Source organism: Megalops cyprinoides, chromosome 7 (assembly GCF_013368585.1).
Source record: "Megalops cyprinoides isolate fMegCyp1 chromosome 7, fMegCyp1.pri, whole genome shotgun sequence".
Lineage (NCBI taxonomy): Eukaryota > Metazoa > Chordata > Actinopteri > Elopiformes > Megalopidae > Megalops > Megalops cyprinoides.
Genome location: NC_050589.1, coordinates 6,495,927 through 6,514,204, shown reverse-complemented (window position 1 = coordinate 6,514,204; position 18,278 = coordinate 6,495,927). Strand labels below are relative to the sequence as shown.

Sequence of the window (18,278 nt, the reverse complement as noted above, 5' to 3'; positions counted from 1 at the left end):
CTGAAACGAACAGCTCCTCTGCTTGCCTGTCGTCAGACCCCTGAGCCTGCTTTCCTGGAGTCCATGCCAGCTGCCGCTGCCTTTTAAGGGTATCGTTCAGTTTTGGGGGTGTAACAGTCCAAAAGGCAACGAGGGACACAACTGTCCCCTTGCTTTCTCAGGATTACGTAGCACCTGATTCTCACAGCCCTACACTCCCCCCCCCCGCCCCCCCCAAAACAGTCTGAGGAAAACACCACCCTCCCTGTGATTACATGGTATTTGCTCTTATTTAATTGCAGACACACCTTGGTGGTGAATGATTGTTTTTCTATTCACCTTTTAAACCTTTCAATTATGTTAATGCGTAGTCTTGACGTGTCCGATGCGCGAGATTAATTAGAAGCTTTGTGGAGAAATTCTTGCGCCAGCACACTTGAGGCCTAAACCCCGCGGACAGAGAGGTTCGGCCAGACTGAGGCCCGGGCATTCTTGAGCGGTGCGGCCAGTCGTTTGGGCCTTGGTATCGCAGTGTGAAAAGCGTGCTCCACAAGTAAGACAGAAACTTGAAATTCCCCACCGGAGAACGGCCGAAAGCTTTCAGAACTTGCAGCCCCGTGTCAATGACTGGCAAGTTTTTTCGGCCTCCCGCGCGGGAAAACAAAACAAAAAAAAAAAAATGCCAGGGACCAGGCTGTGAAATGCGAGACAGGGGCGTCTGATTTCAGCGTAGTTAGTGACGGGGAGTGGGGGGGGTCGCAGCGCATGTTACCGGTGTCAGTGCCGGCTGCTCTGCGCTGCCTGCGTCCACCCAACACCGCCCCCCCCCCAAGCCCCTCTCCAGCCGCCGCCGCCGCCAGGCCCGGTCGCTTGCTCGACGCGGAGTAACTCGATCCTCCTCCACAGCCCGGGCGCGCCGGCATGAGGCGGAGGCAGAGGCGGCCGGGGGTACCGCACGCGCTCAGACGCGGGAGAGAGCCGCTTTAAGTGGCCCCCTTCCCAGGCCTGTTTTTCCACAGCGGCTGTGGAGAGCGGAGGGTGGTGAAGGACCCCTACTGGTAAAGTGGGTAAACACGCTCATCCCTGACATCTGCGCCTCGGAGAGAGGGAGAGGGAGAGAGGGAGAGAGAGAGAGAGAGAGAGAGAGAGGGGAGCGCGGGCGAGGCGAGGCGAGGGAGCCGCGCGGGAGAGCGGGGGGAAAAAATGCCTTGCTTCGCGGGGAGAATTCCGCCAGAGCGGCAGGGAGAGGTGAGACAGCGCGAGCCGGCCGCTCTCCTGCCAGGTAAGGCGGCACTGCAGGCCGGGTGCAGGGGGCGGGGGGGGAGGGGGGCCTAGGGGGAACGGTGGTGTGGGGGGGGGCTCGGGTGATTAATATCCTGTGAAGCGCAGGCTGTCGACGGCGCTGGTTGTAGCCAGGCTTGGGCGGCGAGACGTGGGGTGGGTGTTAGGGCGTGTGATGTCAAAGAGGTGTTTGTTTATGCCACAGTATGGAATTAAAGTAAAGCTGATTCCTGGGCATTATTGTTGACAGCGAGTTTTTGTTTTCTTTGTTTTGTTGTTTGTCAGGTATGGATGTATTTATACATACATTAAAATATAATATAGACACTTTTTATACACATATTTATACAGTATAGTTTGCTGACTGAAAATAGGGAGAAAGAACACCAGTTGTTTTTTTTTAAATATAGTCTACAAAGTGGGAATGAGGTATTTTGACATGTTTGTTGTAAATAATATTTTATGGGAATATTTTACTTTAAGCTTGAATGTGGGCCTAGATACTAATATACTCCTCTTAGACTTCACTTTTTAGCCTTTCTGTGTAATTATCTTATAGGTGCTCTGTGGTGCATTCGGTAGCACTGACTCGGCAGTTCAGACCTGGGTTTTTTTTTTTTAAGCATTGTCATTTTTATGTATTTATTCTGTTGCTTTTTTGTTGAAAAAGCAGCACAGCTGCAGAGCTACCCTGCGTGTGAGGGAATTCGAGTTGTGCCTGTTTTCTCAGCTGACACACTAGCCGAGGTGTTTGGTTAAGAAGTGATTGACTTCTCTTATGGGGGAGATTTATCTCTGTGTTTAGATACAGATGTTCTGAAGATGGTTTGTCAACCGAAGGATTTTCCACTGTGCCGGTGTAAACAGAGGCGCTGGAGTGGGTGATGGAGTCGTCTCTCTGTTTGGGAGATGTCTCCTGTAAGGGATAATCCTGCTCTTGTTCAATTAGGTTTCGCTTTTGTTAAATAAATACTGTGTCTTAGAACTTAAACACACATTTGCATGCGGCCTTCTGCCTCTCGGTCCTGCTCCAGAAATCGGCCCCTAATTGCTGAGCGTGCCGGCGTGCCGGCTGTGCTCCGCGGGACCTCCTGTAATTGAGACCAAAGTTTTTTTGTTTTTTTTTTTTTGTTCTTTTTTTTCGGTTGCTGTTTGTTTGTTTTTACAACAAACAGAACCTGCCCCTGAGTGAAAGGTGAAGTCAGAATTGAATTTGGCTTGCGTTTCCGTGGTGATCTGGCAACGGTTTCTATGTCCCAGCGGACTGCTATGGTTTCTATGCCTGCGTGTGTGTGGTGTGGTGTGGTGTGGTGTGGTGTGGTGTGTGTGTGCGTGTGCGTGCGCGTGTCCCTGTGAGCGTGCGCGTGTCCCCGTGAGCGAGTGCGTCAGCGCGTGTGCAAGATTTTACTAAGCAGATTTTTCCCTCTTGTTTTCACTCTGACCCAGTGCGAGATTGATGACTGAATTGTAGAGTACATGTTAACAGTAACTGGTGATTTATAGAGATACTTAGGGTAAGTGAGGCCGCACAGAGTCAGAGGGGGGGAAAAAAGATATAGGCCTTTTAAGTTAATGCAAAAATAGGGCCTTTTTTCAAGTAATAATTGTGATTGCTGGGATGGGGGCGGGTCTTCTCATCTCAATCGGATGGGTGTCCACCCTCGGGGGGTTAAAGCCTGTAAACCTCTGAGCTCAGGAGACAGTGATGCTGCATGCTTTATTGTTTTATGTTTCTCCCTCTCTTATAGTTCTTGAAAAAAAAAAAAAAGAACAGAAACACTCCGGTCTGTTGCTCCACTCTGAACCCCTTCAAGTTATTGAATTGAAATGAACCGGCCACGTCTCGATAAAAAAAAAAGCCCAGCAGATGTGCGTGTTTGTATAATATCATGTTCTTGTTTCAGTAAACTATAAAGCTTTTTCGTGAGTGAACAATAACACAGCAACAAGTGTATTTCTTGGCAGGCACTGGTGGCAGAATCCGGCGCAAAACAGCATGTAATTTCTCTGGATTTGGGTTCTCTCTCTCTCTCTCTCTCCGGCTCCCGCCCCTCTGGAGGGTATTTGCACAGAGAATATTCAGGCAACATTCAAATACAGTTTAAAGATTCATGCCACTTGAATGCGATCCACTTTTTTTTTTCTTTTTTTTTTCCGCTGCAAGCTTTCGAATAAGGAATAGTGCTTCCCCAGGAAGAGAAATGGCTTTCATTTTTCCTAACCACCTTTTAGACTGAGTGAAATGTTTCTCCCGTCCGCTCTGGGAGGACTTTATTTCTTACCGGGGATTTAACACTCACTCAGCTCCTCCATAAATACGGCCCTCCCCAGCGCCAGGCCGGTCGTAAGTCATCCTCTAACTCTCGGGCTAACTAAACTGATATAGCAGAGAGGGGGCTTTGTTTGTCTTTTTTTCATCCAATTCTCCAGGAGGGCCGAGGAGCCGAGCCCCCTTCCTGCCCGCCGCATTAACAGCCGCCCGCGTTTGAAGTCGCGAGTCCTGCCCCGTGGCAGTGGTGGCGGTGGTGGCGGCAGCACTGGCGGCCACGGGCGGGAACGGGCAGGGGGAAAAAAAGGATGAATGAAACTCACTCGAGAAACTTTCATCCCGAAAGTCGACCGACAGGGAAGACGGGACGCCGGAAGCAGGAGCGACCCCTGAGAACGGGAAAATGGCGCACCGCCCCAACACTTTATTAGTGCACTTTTGTGTCCTTTCTCCATTTAATCTCACTCCGGCTCTGCGGAGGATGTGCCATATTTCTTGGTGAAGGTGTTATGATATGAGATGTCGGTGGGGTTCCCAGGCATGGCGTCGCCTGTGGGAAGCCTTTCTGACGCCTTTTGGATTTTTGTAAAACACACACAGAAGGACAGAAGGGGCCTGTTCATTTGCCATAATAAGGCCCTACTCCCCTATAGCTAGCTGTGTGCTTTGGAGATTCATAGAGATTATTATTATTATTATCATAAGCATTTCTCAGGTCCACGCCGTGTGGACGCTTGCAGTCTGAGACAGCAAACGTGGGTTGGGAAATTAGTGCGGTTTTCAGATCTCGCACTGATCCGCAGTTTGGAGAAGACAGTATTTCTCACTGGGCCGCTGAATTGGTTGTGATCTGCCTGCTGGTACCTTCTGTTCTGTACTGTTAGTCCCAGCGGTTGTGGAGACCTGACACTGACAACTTCCCCAGCATTTGAAGTCCTCTGAAGTCAAATTCACCCCATTTTGATGTCTTATGGCGTTGCGCATTTTGTCGTATTTGTGTTAAAGACATGCTTGGAAAAATTAAAGTCACCGTCGGAGCTCGTAGGTACCCCGCTCTTCGCCGTCCCTCTCCCCTTTTTGATCTTCTCATCAAATCTTCTCCCATTTTGCAAGAGGGGCTCACCAGAGAGCGGGGGAATGAAACGGCTCCGAGAAGAAGACGTTTCGGAAAATGTGTCGAAGCAAGGCATCACCTTTGATAAAGACGGCGAGTGGAAGAGGGTGGGGGGGTTTGGGAGGTGGGGGAGAATAAGGAAAGCGCGTTGTTAGCGATGAAAAGCGGCATCTGAAAGAAGCCAGTAAACCTGTTAAAGCGGCAGTGGAAAAAGTTGCCCCGTTAGTTTGCTCTTGTGCACCGAGGTGCCGGAGCTGAACGCCACGGTGAGCGTTAACGGAGCTTGGCGTCTGCTACTTCGCAGGCGTTACAAGGGCGGTTATTAGTGCGCGTGTGTGATATTTGGAGATTAGGGTCAGTGGAAAGTGTAAGGGGTGGGCGGGCTGGCCAGGCCATGCCAGGTCCCTGGGCTTGGCTCGGCCGCGAAGGATCGCCGTCCGCCAGAACAGCGGGACCCCCTCCGAGCCTTTATTACCCGTCGGCTGGGTGCCGGGCTCATTTGACGTAGCAGCGTGGCTGGCAGGCCAGCAGCCGAGTCACACAGGTCTGGCGCGGGCACGAGCATGGTGGCGGTGGGAGAGAGGGATGGGGGGAGCGGGAGAGAGGAGAGAGACAAGGGGGAGCAGGAGAGAGGGACAGGGGGGAGTGAGAAAGAGGAGAGGGACAGGGGGAAAGAGGGAGAGGAGAGGGACAGGGAGAGGGTGGAGAGAGGGAGAGGGACAAGGGAGAGCAGGATAGGGACAGGGGGAGTGGGAGAGAGGGACAGGGGGGAGAGAGGAGAGGGACAGGGAGAGGGAGGAGAGGGATAGGGGGGAGATAGGAGAAGTACAGGGAGAGAGAGGAGAGGGATAGGGGGGAGAGAGGAGAGGGACAGGGAGAGAGAGGAGAGGAGAGGGACAGGGGGGAGAGAGGAGAGGGACAGGGAGAGAGAGGAGAGGGACGGGGGGGCAGGAGAGCAGGAGAGGAGAGGGACAGGGGGGAGTGGGAGGGAGGGACAGGGGGAGAGCAGGAGAGGAGAGGGACAAGGGGGAGAGCAGGAGAAAGGGGGAGCTCCGGCTCTGGTAATTGCTACTTGCTCAGAGAGTCGGTGGACAGCGAGGCGGCCTGTGGAAGGCCTGGAGCGCAGATAATGAGGGGGTGGCGGCTGCTGCTCTGACAGTGTTAATCTGAGAGCGCCCTGCGTGGCGGGGGAATGGCCGTGATATTTAGCCTGCCGGAGGAGAGGGCTCGTCGAGCCCGCCCCGACAGCGCGGATTACCCAGCATCCCCGGCTCCTCTCCGCGCCGACCGAGCGCGTCCCGGGCGCCAAGCACACAGGGGAGAGCCGGGAGGTGTTCACCCCCCCCCCCCCCGCACCCCCCACCCCACCTGTCCTCATCAGAGGGCAAACAGAAAAAGGGAAGAATAAAGGGAAAACGAGGGAGGGAAACTTTTCGGCTGCGTTCCTTTTCTTCCGTCTCTCTTTTCCATTTGAAGTTCATCCGAAGCGCTGTTTAAAGCGTTCAAGCACGCAGACAGAGGCGTATGAATATGCAAAGCACCATATGGTCGCCATAGCGCTGGGACTAGGTGTGTCCAGAAGGTAGAGCTACGCTGTTGCATTATTCTCCTCTCAAATTACCGCGGTGAGAGCGCGGTACACTGTACCCCTCAGACGCTGATGATTCTTCTGCCTGAGTGAGGTGAAATGCTGGTGGGTTAGGAAACTGGGCTGATGTGGACGCGGGGGGGGGGGGGGGGGGGGTACAGGAGAGGAGCTTCTCGCTGTGATTGTATTTTTAGAGTTCAGATGCTGCCCTGACACGGCTCTGATTAAAAGTGATATTTCTGACACATTAGGATACGGGCGGGAAGTAACCTTCTCTAAAGCGTTCATTATTAGATGCATGACAGACCTGAATATTTATAAAATACGCTTAAATAATTAATAACAGCAATCTGCTACAGTAATTCATCAGATTTGCACTTCAACAGAGTATCCGTTTTCACTTTAAAATAATAATAAGAAGAATATTAATGTTGCAGAAATGTAAAACGGGTTCCTGTATTTCTCAACCTGGAACATTCTTACAGTTGAGCCTCGATATTCAATTTAGTGATGGCTTTTTTCATTCTGACACGCTGCCGTCGAACATAAGGATTTATCATTTAAAGTCCTCCTGACACTGTTGCTGTAAAGTACTGCTAATAATGATCATAATCTGGCAATATTTTCACAGTTCATTTATTTTACACGAAATGGTCATGGATGCATTTAAGACGGTTATTTTTCTAGCAAAGTCAAATGCCATTTAAATTTCAGGAAACCAGATGGGTTTTGGTGTAGAATTTAAAAGTAGCTGCAAAATGCTGTGGTTTTTATCAAAAGCAAACTCTTCATCTGAGTCAGCTAGCTGCACTTCCTTTTGTGTTCTTCAACCAAACCATCACACAGGCACTGCACCTCCATCTGTTTTAGATTTCACAAGAAAGGTTTTTTTTTAACTACGAATTTGTTTCTTTCGCATACATTGGTTTGCAGAAAATACCTCAGAACAGTGTTGACTGAAAGCAATATCCATATCGTGTTTGTTTCTGTGGTGCTTGGTAACTGTGAGAAATGGCACCTAAGAATACACCAGTTTTAGAAACCTCGAGCTGAGGATGTTTGGACGATGCTGCAGCAGTAAGCATGCATGCGTGATGTGCATTTGGGGTTTGTGTGCAGGGGTACAGACAGTGGCGTGTGCTTGGAGACATGGTCTGGGGCTTGCTGGCTCTGACCTACAGCCAGCAGTCAGGGGAGGCCTTACAGGAAGATGCTCCCTGACTGTTTGATGAGGAATTCCCTCTGGAGATGAGGTCCATGTGCATTGCTGATCCTGGGGTGCATTGCTGCTCCTGGGAGACATGCCACACACACACACACACACACACACACACACACACCCACACGCAGAAACAGTCCACCTACACCCACCACACCACACATACATGCACACAAGCGCGCACACATGCACACACTCACACACAAATGCACACACACCCACAAGCACACATGCAGACACCCAACCCGCACACACACTCACACACCACACACAAACACCATTGTCTGTCCATCACTGAAAGTCATCTGCAGCATTTCCTGAGCCTTATCAGGCCTTGAGGTGTGAGTAGAGACCAATGCACAACTTCTGGGGGAAGCACCATTGTGGGGAAGCACCCTGGTCACATTCAGCAACGCTGATTGTGTACTGTATGCTCTCTGAGATATGGGCCACCTTTAAATAGCCTCTACTCCCACGATCTGACCAAGTGCATGCTTCAGGATTGCCCCTAAAATGTGATCTTTCTCAGTGCGCTGAACTCCTTTTTTTGATAGCAGTGCATCTTAACTTTTTTTTTCTTTTTACAGAGTTCTGATATTTAGCAACGTGATTTTTCAGGTGAAAGGCATGTAAATAGGCCGTGGCTCAGCAAATATTTCATCTTGTACCCACCCCAGAAGACATTTAGGGGGCACCTGTGACTCCTTCCTCTGTGCATAAAACAGAGGGAAGAAGGAAAAAAAAACCTGGAGAACTCTGTGAAGCAGAGCAAATGTTTTAATGGTGGCCTGGGATCGATGTTGTCAGCAAGGCATCCTGTCTGGAAATGTATGTTTTTAGTTAATGTCACCTCTTCCTCTCATTTCAAGGAGAAGGGTGCAGGGATCCGAAGTCAACAATAAAAAGCAGGGCCGATTTTTTGAGGAAAGTGCTTTAAAAACATTGACTGCACACAAGCTCTGTATCTGAAAAACAAATTTAAAAAGTAACCTTGGAAATCAATTAAGCATTCCCCGGGAGCTGGAAATGTTTCCAAGGAAAGGCCACCTCTTCTCTTTTTTTTTTTTTTTTGCCTCAGCGAGTCTTGAACTGCCTATCAAATATTGTCTCGCGCAAAGAGCTTTGTTGGTCCCATTATTTTATTCTTTTTTTAACTGCAAAGTGCCTTATAGGCTGTCAAAATGTCTTAAGAGTCTTGTTAAAGAAATGCCACAACCCATTTCCCTTTAATGAAATTCATATGCTGGTGAGAGGGGGGGCATGTCCAAACATCTAAACACACTGCTTTTTAGGTTTCACATTGAGGTTATGTGAGAGGGCGGCCCTTGATTGACATTATCCAGCCTGACAGCGCTTCATATCAAGGTTAACCTTGCGTAGGGAGTCAAGGGACGGAGAGGGAGAGCGCTCTCTCCCTCCGTACCTGTGCGGCGCGTTTCGGGGAGTGGGGGGGGGGGGGGCGGGGCGGGCCCCGTCCGGTGAGCGAGGGAGCCGCCTGCCTGAGCTCGGCAGGTGGAGATTTCCGCACTCTTAATTGATAACTAATCGACCGGCTTGTGCCCGGCTTCCCCCCGGAGGACAGGGCCTAATGGTGGCTCGGCTTAGTCAGCAGCATGCTCCGGAACTGGTAAATTAAATATATCCCGGAGATAATGAGCTGCAGTGACAGACACCACTCTGAGGGCTCCCGACCTCTCCAGTGTAAACCCCCCCCCCCCCCCCCCCCCCCCATCCACCCAGGCCTGGCCGCTAACCACAGATCCCTGTGACAAAAATACAACTCAAGCAGTTAATCTGTACAGATATTTGCTCTGGGGTGTTTCGGCCCTTTGTCGCCACGTTGAAGCCCCAACCCCCCCCCAAGTACCGCCCTCCCCTCCGATCTTCCGTCTACCAATCCTCATCTGCAGTGCCCAGGTCACCCTCCGTCTAATGTGGCATCCCTAGCTTTGACCTCCGGACCTCACTCAGACACTCACAGGGATACCCTCACACCCACACGGAGGGGGCTGGGCCGAGCCTTCTTACTCGTGCTCCGGGCCTCGGGACGAGGGGGACGGGCAGAAGTCAGCAAAGGTTCGCGCCCTCTGTCTGCTCGGCCGGCTGGCAACGCGTTTTATTTGACTTTTCTTTCGGTGTTTTGGGAAGCGGGAATGTTTTAAAGATCAGTGCAGTGGTCCGTCTTAGGAAGAAAGTTTCGTCTGAAAGCGACGCGTCGGCTGCCTCGCTTCACTCCACAGACACAACTTGAAATGGGCTGGTGCCTCACACACCACTTGTAGAGAGTCGCTTTGAGCTCCGTCTAAAAAAGCTGCATTTCTGAGCTCTGGCTTCTCGCAGTTTTTTTTGTATTGTTTTGTTTTTTTTTTTCTTTTGTTATCACATTTGAAGTTTTTTTTCTTCACTGGAAATAAAGGGTTTTATCCTCTGTTTTCTGTTCTGCTGCAAAAACAGTAATTGACCTGTATGTGATCCGAATGCTCCTATCAGCTGGACCTAGCCCTGATTTGCCTGTACCCAATGTTAACGGGTTTCCCCTTCCTCTCCGGCATTCATAACGCACAGAGAACATATGCTTTTTTAACAGCGTGTTTTTTCTACCCATTGTCCATTTTTCGCATGTGTGTGCATGCGCGTGTGTTTGTCTTTGTCTCTCCCTGAGATGTTTATTTGTGTTTGCTGTGTGTGTGTGTGTGTGTGTGTGTGTGTGTGTGTGTGTGTGTGTGTGTGTGGTGTGGCGGGAGTATGGCTCCATGCCGAAGGCCCCTGTCTGATAACAGCCTAGGGACGCCACTGTGAAAAGTCAGAGTGGGTCCCTCAAGGTCGCCCCAAAGACAGCACGCAAAGCGCAAGGTCGCATTCTAGACTAACAGCAATAAGTGCTTTATTGATAGAAAAAAAGACAGCAGCAAGCAAGCAGATGCACAACCAAGTCATGTATTAATAATAACATAGATTTGTGTGTGAGTGTGTGTGCATGTGTGAGTGTGTGTGTGGTTTGTGTGTGTGTGTGTGTGTGTGTGTGTTTGTGTGCGCGCGCGCAGGCGCATGTGTGTGCATGTGTATGTTTGTGTGTATTTCTGTTTTTCTGTAACTCTGTGTGTATATGCATGAATGCATGTGTGTTTTACACAGAGGATAGTGGTTGCACCCTGACTTGTATCCTGGTAAAGTTGTATTTCTTCAGCCTAATCTCATATAAAGAGAGCATAGAGTGAATAGATGAGGTCAGTGGAGGAGAGCAAAACAGGACTCCACAGCTGATGTGACAAGGATGTGACAGTTGTCAGAGGGCCATCTGTGTGGTCTGCTTTGGATTTTCTTGTTCAATCACTTTTTTGGGGGGGGGCACTGTCACATAGGGCAAGTCTTGTGGTCTTTCAGAATGGGCGTCTGTCATTAGTTGTGTGTCGTGGATAACCCGGTGATGATGGAGGCAGTCGTATGGTACGCCATCTATCCTCGGGGGAAGAACTGGACCACTGAGGGAGTGTTCAGTGTTTACCTCAGGCCGCTGAAGAGGTCACTCTCCAGGCTTGTCTCTCTCTCTGTGGCCGCCTGTATGAAGTTGAATGGTGTGGTTCTGCATTAAATTATGTTGTGACGGGTTGTCGTGGGAACACCAAGCCCGGCAAACCCATTTCACCAGCGTGCCCCAGATGGGCTCAGAGAGGAACATTCCATCTGCCCCCCAATGCCCCCCAACACCCCCCACCTTCCTAAAAAACTACCAACACCCCCCTGAGAAGGCTCTGAGCATTTCCCTCTCAATACATCACTCATATTCCCCTACACCCTCAAAACAAACTTTTCCTACGTCTCGTCTTTTTTAAACTGTAGTTGGCAATGGCATTGTTTTTAATCATCGGAACCCAGAAATTATTATTATCGCTTCTGACGCGGCAATTAAAACTTCAGGTCAGACGCACAACGAGCGGTGATCAGCAGCGAAGCTGAGAAGTTTTAATTAGACGATCAGAACCATTAATGCACAAAAAAAAAGGTGTGCGCTGGGAAATTAACGCGAACGTCTTAATCAGGGTTACCGACTCCGAAGAGGAGTCAAGTGAACAGAGAGCAAAAAACAAATCATTTCCGCACCACTGGGACAAAGCTCAATTAAATATGCATGCGGAAAATGGAAATTTTTGCATCGGCACAGACTGTTGAAAAAATACTGCAAGTCTCACGACAGGGTCGCGGACCTGCTTATTGTTATTCTTGTGTAATGAAAAAGAAAGAGAGGCCAGATGCAGGGGTCTGGGTTGCACGCCGTATTTGTCCATCAGTTTCTTTCCGCTCGGCTTCTCTGAGCCTCCTCTCGGCCCCGCGGAGGGGCGAGGGAAACGTCCTCTTCCTGCGAGCTGTAAATTAGAAAAATAAAAACAGAGAGGGTGGGGGGGGTGTGGGGTGTGTGCGGGAGGTTTTGGGGGTGTGTGTGTGTCTGTGTGTTCGTGTGTGCGCGCACACATGGGGCCTTTGGACCCGCACCACCTTGGGAAGCCAAAACACAAAGGGTTCACTCAGGCACACGCCGGGAGCCCCGGCCTTGTCAATTAATCTGCCAGAGGTTTATAATCTTAAAACCGGGCCCTTTTTTTGAAGGCGCAGGGGTGAAAAAAGAAAAAAAAAGAGGAAAATCTTGACGGGAGACACATTAAATAATAAAAAATCCAGAGCTGTCCAGACTTTTCCCAGGCCTGTTTCATATTAATTAACTCAAGATATTAATTTTTTTTTTTTTTTGGCCTTGTGTCTGTCAAGACGTTTTGAAACCCTGCATGACTTTTCCCTGAGTCTTTGGTTACAGATTCTGTACTAGCCGTAGAGGAGTCTGGGTTGGTCTTCAGCTTTAGTTAGGCTAAGGGCCACACCAGGAGGAAGAATACTTCCGTAACACACCGTCTCCCACTCCTAGCTTCTCTTCCTCACCCTCCTCTTCCTCTAGCTGTAAACACACAGTAGTACAGTTACATCTGAAGAGCCAGTGTGAGTCTCTTGTCTATGTGGTGGTGGTGGTGGTGATGGGTGTGTGTGTGTGCGCGCACGCGCGTGTGTGGGGGGGGTGTTACTCCTCCCAAACCAGCCAGACAGATAGCGGATCCCTTTTGCGATGCCAGCCAGGTGACGGATCCGTCGGTCACACCTCCGAATGTGACTGCAGACACCCGGCCCCGTCTGGCCGTCTGTGCGTGAGGGGAGGGGAGGAGACAGGGCCACGCCAATCCAAACAGTCATTAACACCCACTTCCCCCCTCGCTGGCACGGCGTGATTAGAGTCAGCACACGTCCACACAAATAACGCGCCTCCAACGGCGTTATTAGGATATGAAACACCACTTGATTGGGCATAACATCGTTCTGGCTCGCGAACAGAAGTTGCGCATTAAACCCCGAGGGGTGGACGGTTTCAGTAGCCAACGGGAGACAGTTCAGGGTGGCGTTTTAGCCGCTTAAAACATGAACTGTGCTGCTGTCATTCAGTTCTGGGAATCAGAAGGCTGAGGAAACAATGTCCTTAAAATAGACTTGTTTTAAATCTTGCAAACATAGAAAAAAAAGAGTGCCATTCTCCCTCTGTTATGTGTTTAGAATAGTTTCTTCACTTTTTCTTAAGGTTTTTACCTTATACAGGCAGCCCTTTACAGCTCTCTCCCGGCGTCTGTGCAGTTTCCTGTAAAATCTTGTCATCGTTACAATAAACAGCACCACTTTAAGGCAAAAGAAGTTTTATTTAATAATGCCGCTCTCCAAAGCCTCCTTTTTTTAACCCTCCCACTGCTTTCAGGATTAATGTGGTTTTGATCAGAGGTGTAAGCCTTTGAAAGAATCTTGTTTGTAGGGTTGGCACATATCCTAAACTACCTCTGGGAGAAGCTCACCGAGCTGCAAGGAGTGTCAGCAGCCATACTGTACTTTATGAAAAAACATGGAAATGTAGAATTAATGTGACACACTTGTTTTTTAAGTCTCATTTTCATTAATGTGAAAGACTGCTCCCTTGTCTTTTTGGGGAGGGGGGGGGGGGTGTGGGGAGGGTCCCCTAATGAGGGGGAGGGTGGATTGGGGGGGCGGATGGGGAGGTTATGTTCTTTCATCTGCGTCCCCATTGATTTTACCGTATTGTACGCCATCGTGCACACAAACGACTGGAGGTAAACATCAGAGGGTAACCATAGCGATCCCCATTGTACACCCTGGCAAAGGCAGCTCCATAGGCAGCCCTTGTATATTAATCTGCACAGAGTGGCAGAGCCCTCCAGCTCTCCACTAAAGTAATCATCTGGATTTTGGGACCGGGGGGGAATTCCTCTGCGGGCTGTCGTTTCACCACCACCGAGAGAGGTGCTGCCCGGGATCGGCCCGCTGCCGGGGGGGGATGTACACCGCGTCCCTCTTCTGAACAGCACCGTTCCACCTTACCAAGGGGTGCAGTAAACACTCTCCGTCATATTTTCCTGTGTTGATTCCATAAATCAGAGGAGCAGTCCGAATGGGACGTTTTTATGAATGTTTTATTAAGCTCGGTTCTGCTTATTTAGCAGCGCTTGCCTTTTAGGTTTTTTTAAACATTGGCTGAATTCATGTTCTGAATTTGTGTTTTTCTTTTTGTTTTGTTTTGTTATTTAAAGTCCGGTATTTTTGAAAAATTCTTCTGTCCACAGGAGGAACAGTGGGGCGTTTTCACTGTTGCACGTGCGTGTTTGCAAAAATGCACATAAATAGTTGGTAATGGAAAGAAATGGCTTCTCAGGGGTCATTTCCTACAAGGAAAGCGAGATTGCGATGCAAAGGAAATCAGTAGTTAAAGCATGAAATACGGAGCACAGTAAACAGAAAAATGACCTTTACTGTTACGCCCAAGCGACCTCAATCTTCCTTCGGAGGTGTTCTGAAAAAATACTTTAAAATTTATGTCTTCCACTTCCTAATAGTTTTTCCAGCTGATTTTTTTTTTCAAATTGCTGTCCTTTTAGAAGGTGACCCTTTCACCCCGGCCTACAATTGTCTAACGCAAAAATGTACAGTTAGTGATGTTTATATATGACCGCCTCCCGAGCGTACATAATTCCTGAAGTCATTGTTTCAAAGCGGAAGCCTTCCCTGTAAATACAGTAACAGAGAGAGCATGTGCCGCCGGCACGGGGGGCATTGTGAACTGACAGGTAAAAAAGCCAATCTGGAGGTTCAAATAAACTCTGTCCCAAGAATAATAATTCCTTGGCCGGTTTGTAAAGGGAAACATCTAACTGAACAATACGCTGCCGCTGTGTAGAGGGGGGGAAGAAAAGATTATTATTATTTTCATTTTTAGCTCTTTTTCTGATTCTGTTTTGTATTTTCTACATGTGGCTCAAAAATTAAATATGGAGAGGGATGCAGTTGCTTGTTGTGTCAGATAATTGAGTCTTCAGAATATAGATCCCTTGTATCATGGAAAGAAATTGGGTGAAATATATAATTTGTATTCAGGTTTGTGTAAGTTTTATTGGTATTACAGGCAAATGAAGTCCACAACATCTTTAATATGGCAATTAGTCAATCAGAATGATAATATCAGTGATATGGATGTTGTTCAAAAGCTCTTTACACAAGGAAAAGTTATTTTGGGAAAATACCACGGCAATGTAAAATGTTACATTAAGAAGCAAGCATTTAGTTTCTCCTTATTTATAATGTAAGGTACTCAGTAATCAATAGAAAATTTGTGTAGAAGGTGTATCTACAAATTCATGGACAGGAACAAAGCAATATCCCTGGCGGACATAGTTAGACCCCAGAAAGAAATTCCGAGGGATTAATATGATGTATATGTCTCCTTATCCTCCGAGGCTTGGCACAGTATAAGTTATTTACAACAAGATAAAGATCTGGACTTAGAACAGACTTGATTTCAGCCTGGAAAATCTTATTCAAGGTTAACTTTGGTGGCTCTTTTAATCAAAAGATGATTGAAACTGAAAGGCAAGAGTGGAAGAGGAGCCCTCCGCTTCTTTCCTAAAAAGGCAGCTCTCGATAAGGGGGACAACAGTGGCAGCTGTAGCAGGAGTAGACCTAAACATAACCAGCGCGCTGAATGAACTTATGCGCTCGTACACCAATGAATCAAGGAGTCCTCCTTTAAAGCACATTGGGCCTCTTTGGTGAAGAGTAAACGTCATTTCAAATACGCTGTCGGCGAAATTTTTTCGGGCTTTTTTTTCCCATAAATGAGAGTCCAACTCGGCGCTCAACAGATCCATGGCGCGTGACATTTTTAAAACATCTGTGACTTTTCTTTCTCAACGTGAGTGAACATGGGGGTGGGGGGGGTGTTTTCAAAAGGCCAAGGTGAACGACCCCCCTCACGTAGGTGCGTCATGTTAGCGTAGATTCCGTCCGGAACCCCACGCACAGAATCCGGGGCAGGGGAGGTGACATCACCGCAGCCTTTTTGGTAGAAATCCCTGCATGTGAAAGCATGTAGAGCGCGGTGCGCTGAGGGCCTTCCGCCTGATCCGCAGATTCGCCCCTGCCAAAAAATCTGATCCCCTGGCTCTGTTCCTCTGGCACCGTGGCGGCGCTGCTCATCCGAAGGTTAAGTCAGAGGTGCCGACTACTCTGCTCCTGCCGGCCCCGAGCGCAGCGCAGTAATGATGTCTTTCAACACACTCGCCTTTACAGCTTGTTTCTGTCCGCCGAGGGGGAACAGGAAATTTGTCTTCGCCGACTTCTTAGACTTAAACTGCAGGTTTGCTCTTAATGCTTCTTGAGGGCGGTCATGTGACAGTATTATTATGACCACCTTTGATTAAATATGAGCGAGGAGAAATAAAGTTTGAAATCCTACTTGAATATTTGTGGGTGTTATGCCCTCCGTGTGTGAGTGTGTGCACGCGTGCGTGCGTGTGTATGTGTGTGTGTGTGTGCGTGTGTGTGTGTGCGCACAAGAGTGTGGCTCAGCAGGAGGTCCTGTGTGGTTGGGCTGCAAGAGCAAAGATATAAATAAAATAGCGTTTTGTCACTGAAATTAGACGTCGAGGAAGAGAGAGGTGGGGGGAGGTGGCGGGTGGAGCAGTGTAAAAAAAAAAAATTACAGTTCCATTTTATCAGTGTTCTTTGAGTCGCAGGTAGAGAGAGTGGGGGGAGAAAGAGCCAGAAAGTGAAAGAGAGGCAGAGAGCGGAGGAGAAAGAGAGAGCGAGAGAGAGTGAGCCTGACTCCCGGAGAGCAGGAAGGTGACGCTGTTTCGAGACGCGGCGGGGGGTGCGGGCCGAGGGTAAAGGGTACGATGCTGCTCCAGAGAGCTGCGGAGGAGCCGCGGGCCGCCGCGGAGAGCCCGACGCCGACATAAGTTGCGTTTCTGGTTGTCAGAGTTTAAAACTAAGCAGCCCACTCCCTTGGCAGGACCTCAGCCTCTCTAGGTAAAGAGAATATAAAATTTCAGTGTGTTTTTATTCCGCTGTCATGCAAAGGATCATATCTGGGTGCAGCTGCCTGCTTGGAGCTCCGTAGGGGGTCTGATTCTGATCTGGCTGTGGGTTTGTTTTTTTTTTTCTTGCGCTTGGTTCTCAGTGAAGGAACGTTGCACTGACTGACAATGAAAGTCTGACTAAGCTGCTTCTGAAAGGTGTGACTAACAACAAATGCGCCTCTTTTGTTCTTCTTGTCTTCTGATTGTTGTCGTTCGGATAGCGGTGCTTTGGAGTATAAATAGAGAACTGTGACAAGATGCGTAGACGCGACTCAGCGCTGGCTTCTCTTTTCCTCTTGTGCAATGCCGTGTTCCAGTCATGTGTGGGAATGAGACAGCCGTAGTTCAGCGCCCAGTGGCGTTGATGGAGGGTAGCTTCACCCACACCTGATGACTCTTAAGTTTCTTTAGGGCCAAGCTGTCTAAAAATAAGTCTGTAGATGCCAAGACTTGGACAGATAAGTAGGATGTGCAAGGTTATCGCTGAATCTCTGAGAATGCAGGAAAGAAAAGTACCACCACACGTACACAGCATTTTGCAGTCTTCAGTTTCAATCCAGTCTAATTTTCGCTCTCTGTTTCTCTCTTTTTTGTTGCATGGCCATGTCCCTCCGAAAGCTGAAAGGACTTTATGCACTGAAAAGACCTCAGGAAAATCCAAGATGGCCGCGAAAAGGAAAGGTGGCCTAAAGCTAAACGCTATCTGTGCCAAGCTGAGCCGGCAAGTGGTGTACGATGGCAGTTCCCAGCATGCCGAGGGGGACACGAGCCTACCGGACAACAGCGAGAAGGGGAGCGCGCACTATGAGGAGGCCGAGCGGCCCGACGCCGACTTCCCCGAGGGCCTGAACCTGGGGCCCAGCTTCGAGGAGGACCAGAGGAGGCGCGAGGCCATCGAGAAGTGGGTGAACGGGGAGTACTCGGACGAGCCGTCGCTGGACTGCGGCGAGCGGCGGGAGCGGCGGGTCAGCGGCGCCGAGGAGGGCCCGCCCGAGGGCGTCTACATGGTCCAGCCCAAGGGCTGCAGCGAGGACGAGGACAACGCCGACGAGCCCGAGACCCTGCCGGGGTCCCGGGCCAGCAGTTACCGCGACGACAGGGACTCGGAGGATGCCCCTCACAAGGAGGACAACTACACGTCTTCCGGCGAGGCCCCCAGTCGCCAAGCCCCCTTCGCCTCTCCGGGTAAATTTCTCCTTTCTGTCGTTCCCGACTCCCACGGCCCTGAGGGAGAACACAAGGGTCACTGCCTCCTAATTACCCCTCATATATATACAGCTCGGAGGCGTATGAATACATATTTTTTGGTTATGGTAGTGAGTGACCTTCCATTTTCCCTTTGCTTAAAAAAAAGAAAAAACAGAACACAGTAGGTG

At 49.4% G+C, this 18,278-nt stretch overlaps 1 protein-coding gene across 3 annotated transcripts in view; it reads left to right on the top strand.

Moving 5' to 3' along the window:
* The window catches only part of casz1 (castor zinc finger 1), an 87,664-nt gene that overhangs the window by 32,927 nt on the left and 36,459 nt on the right, over positions 1-18,278 (top strand). For all 3 annotated transcript variants that reach the window (XM_036532540.1, XM_036532538.1, XM_036532539.1), the window contains exon 2: positions 17,521-18,087. In XM_036532540.1, coding sequence (XP_036388433.1) covers positions 17,521-18,087 — 567 coding nt within the window. The remainder of the gene's footprint in view (positions 1-17,520; positions 18,088-18,278) is intronic.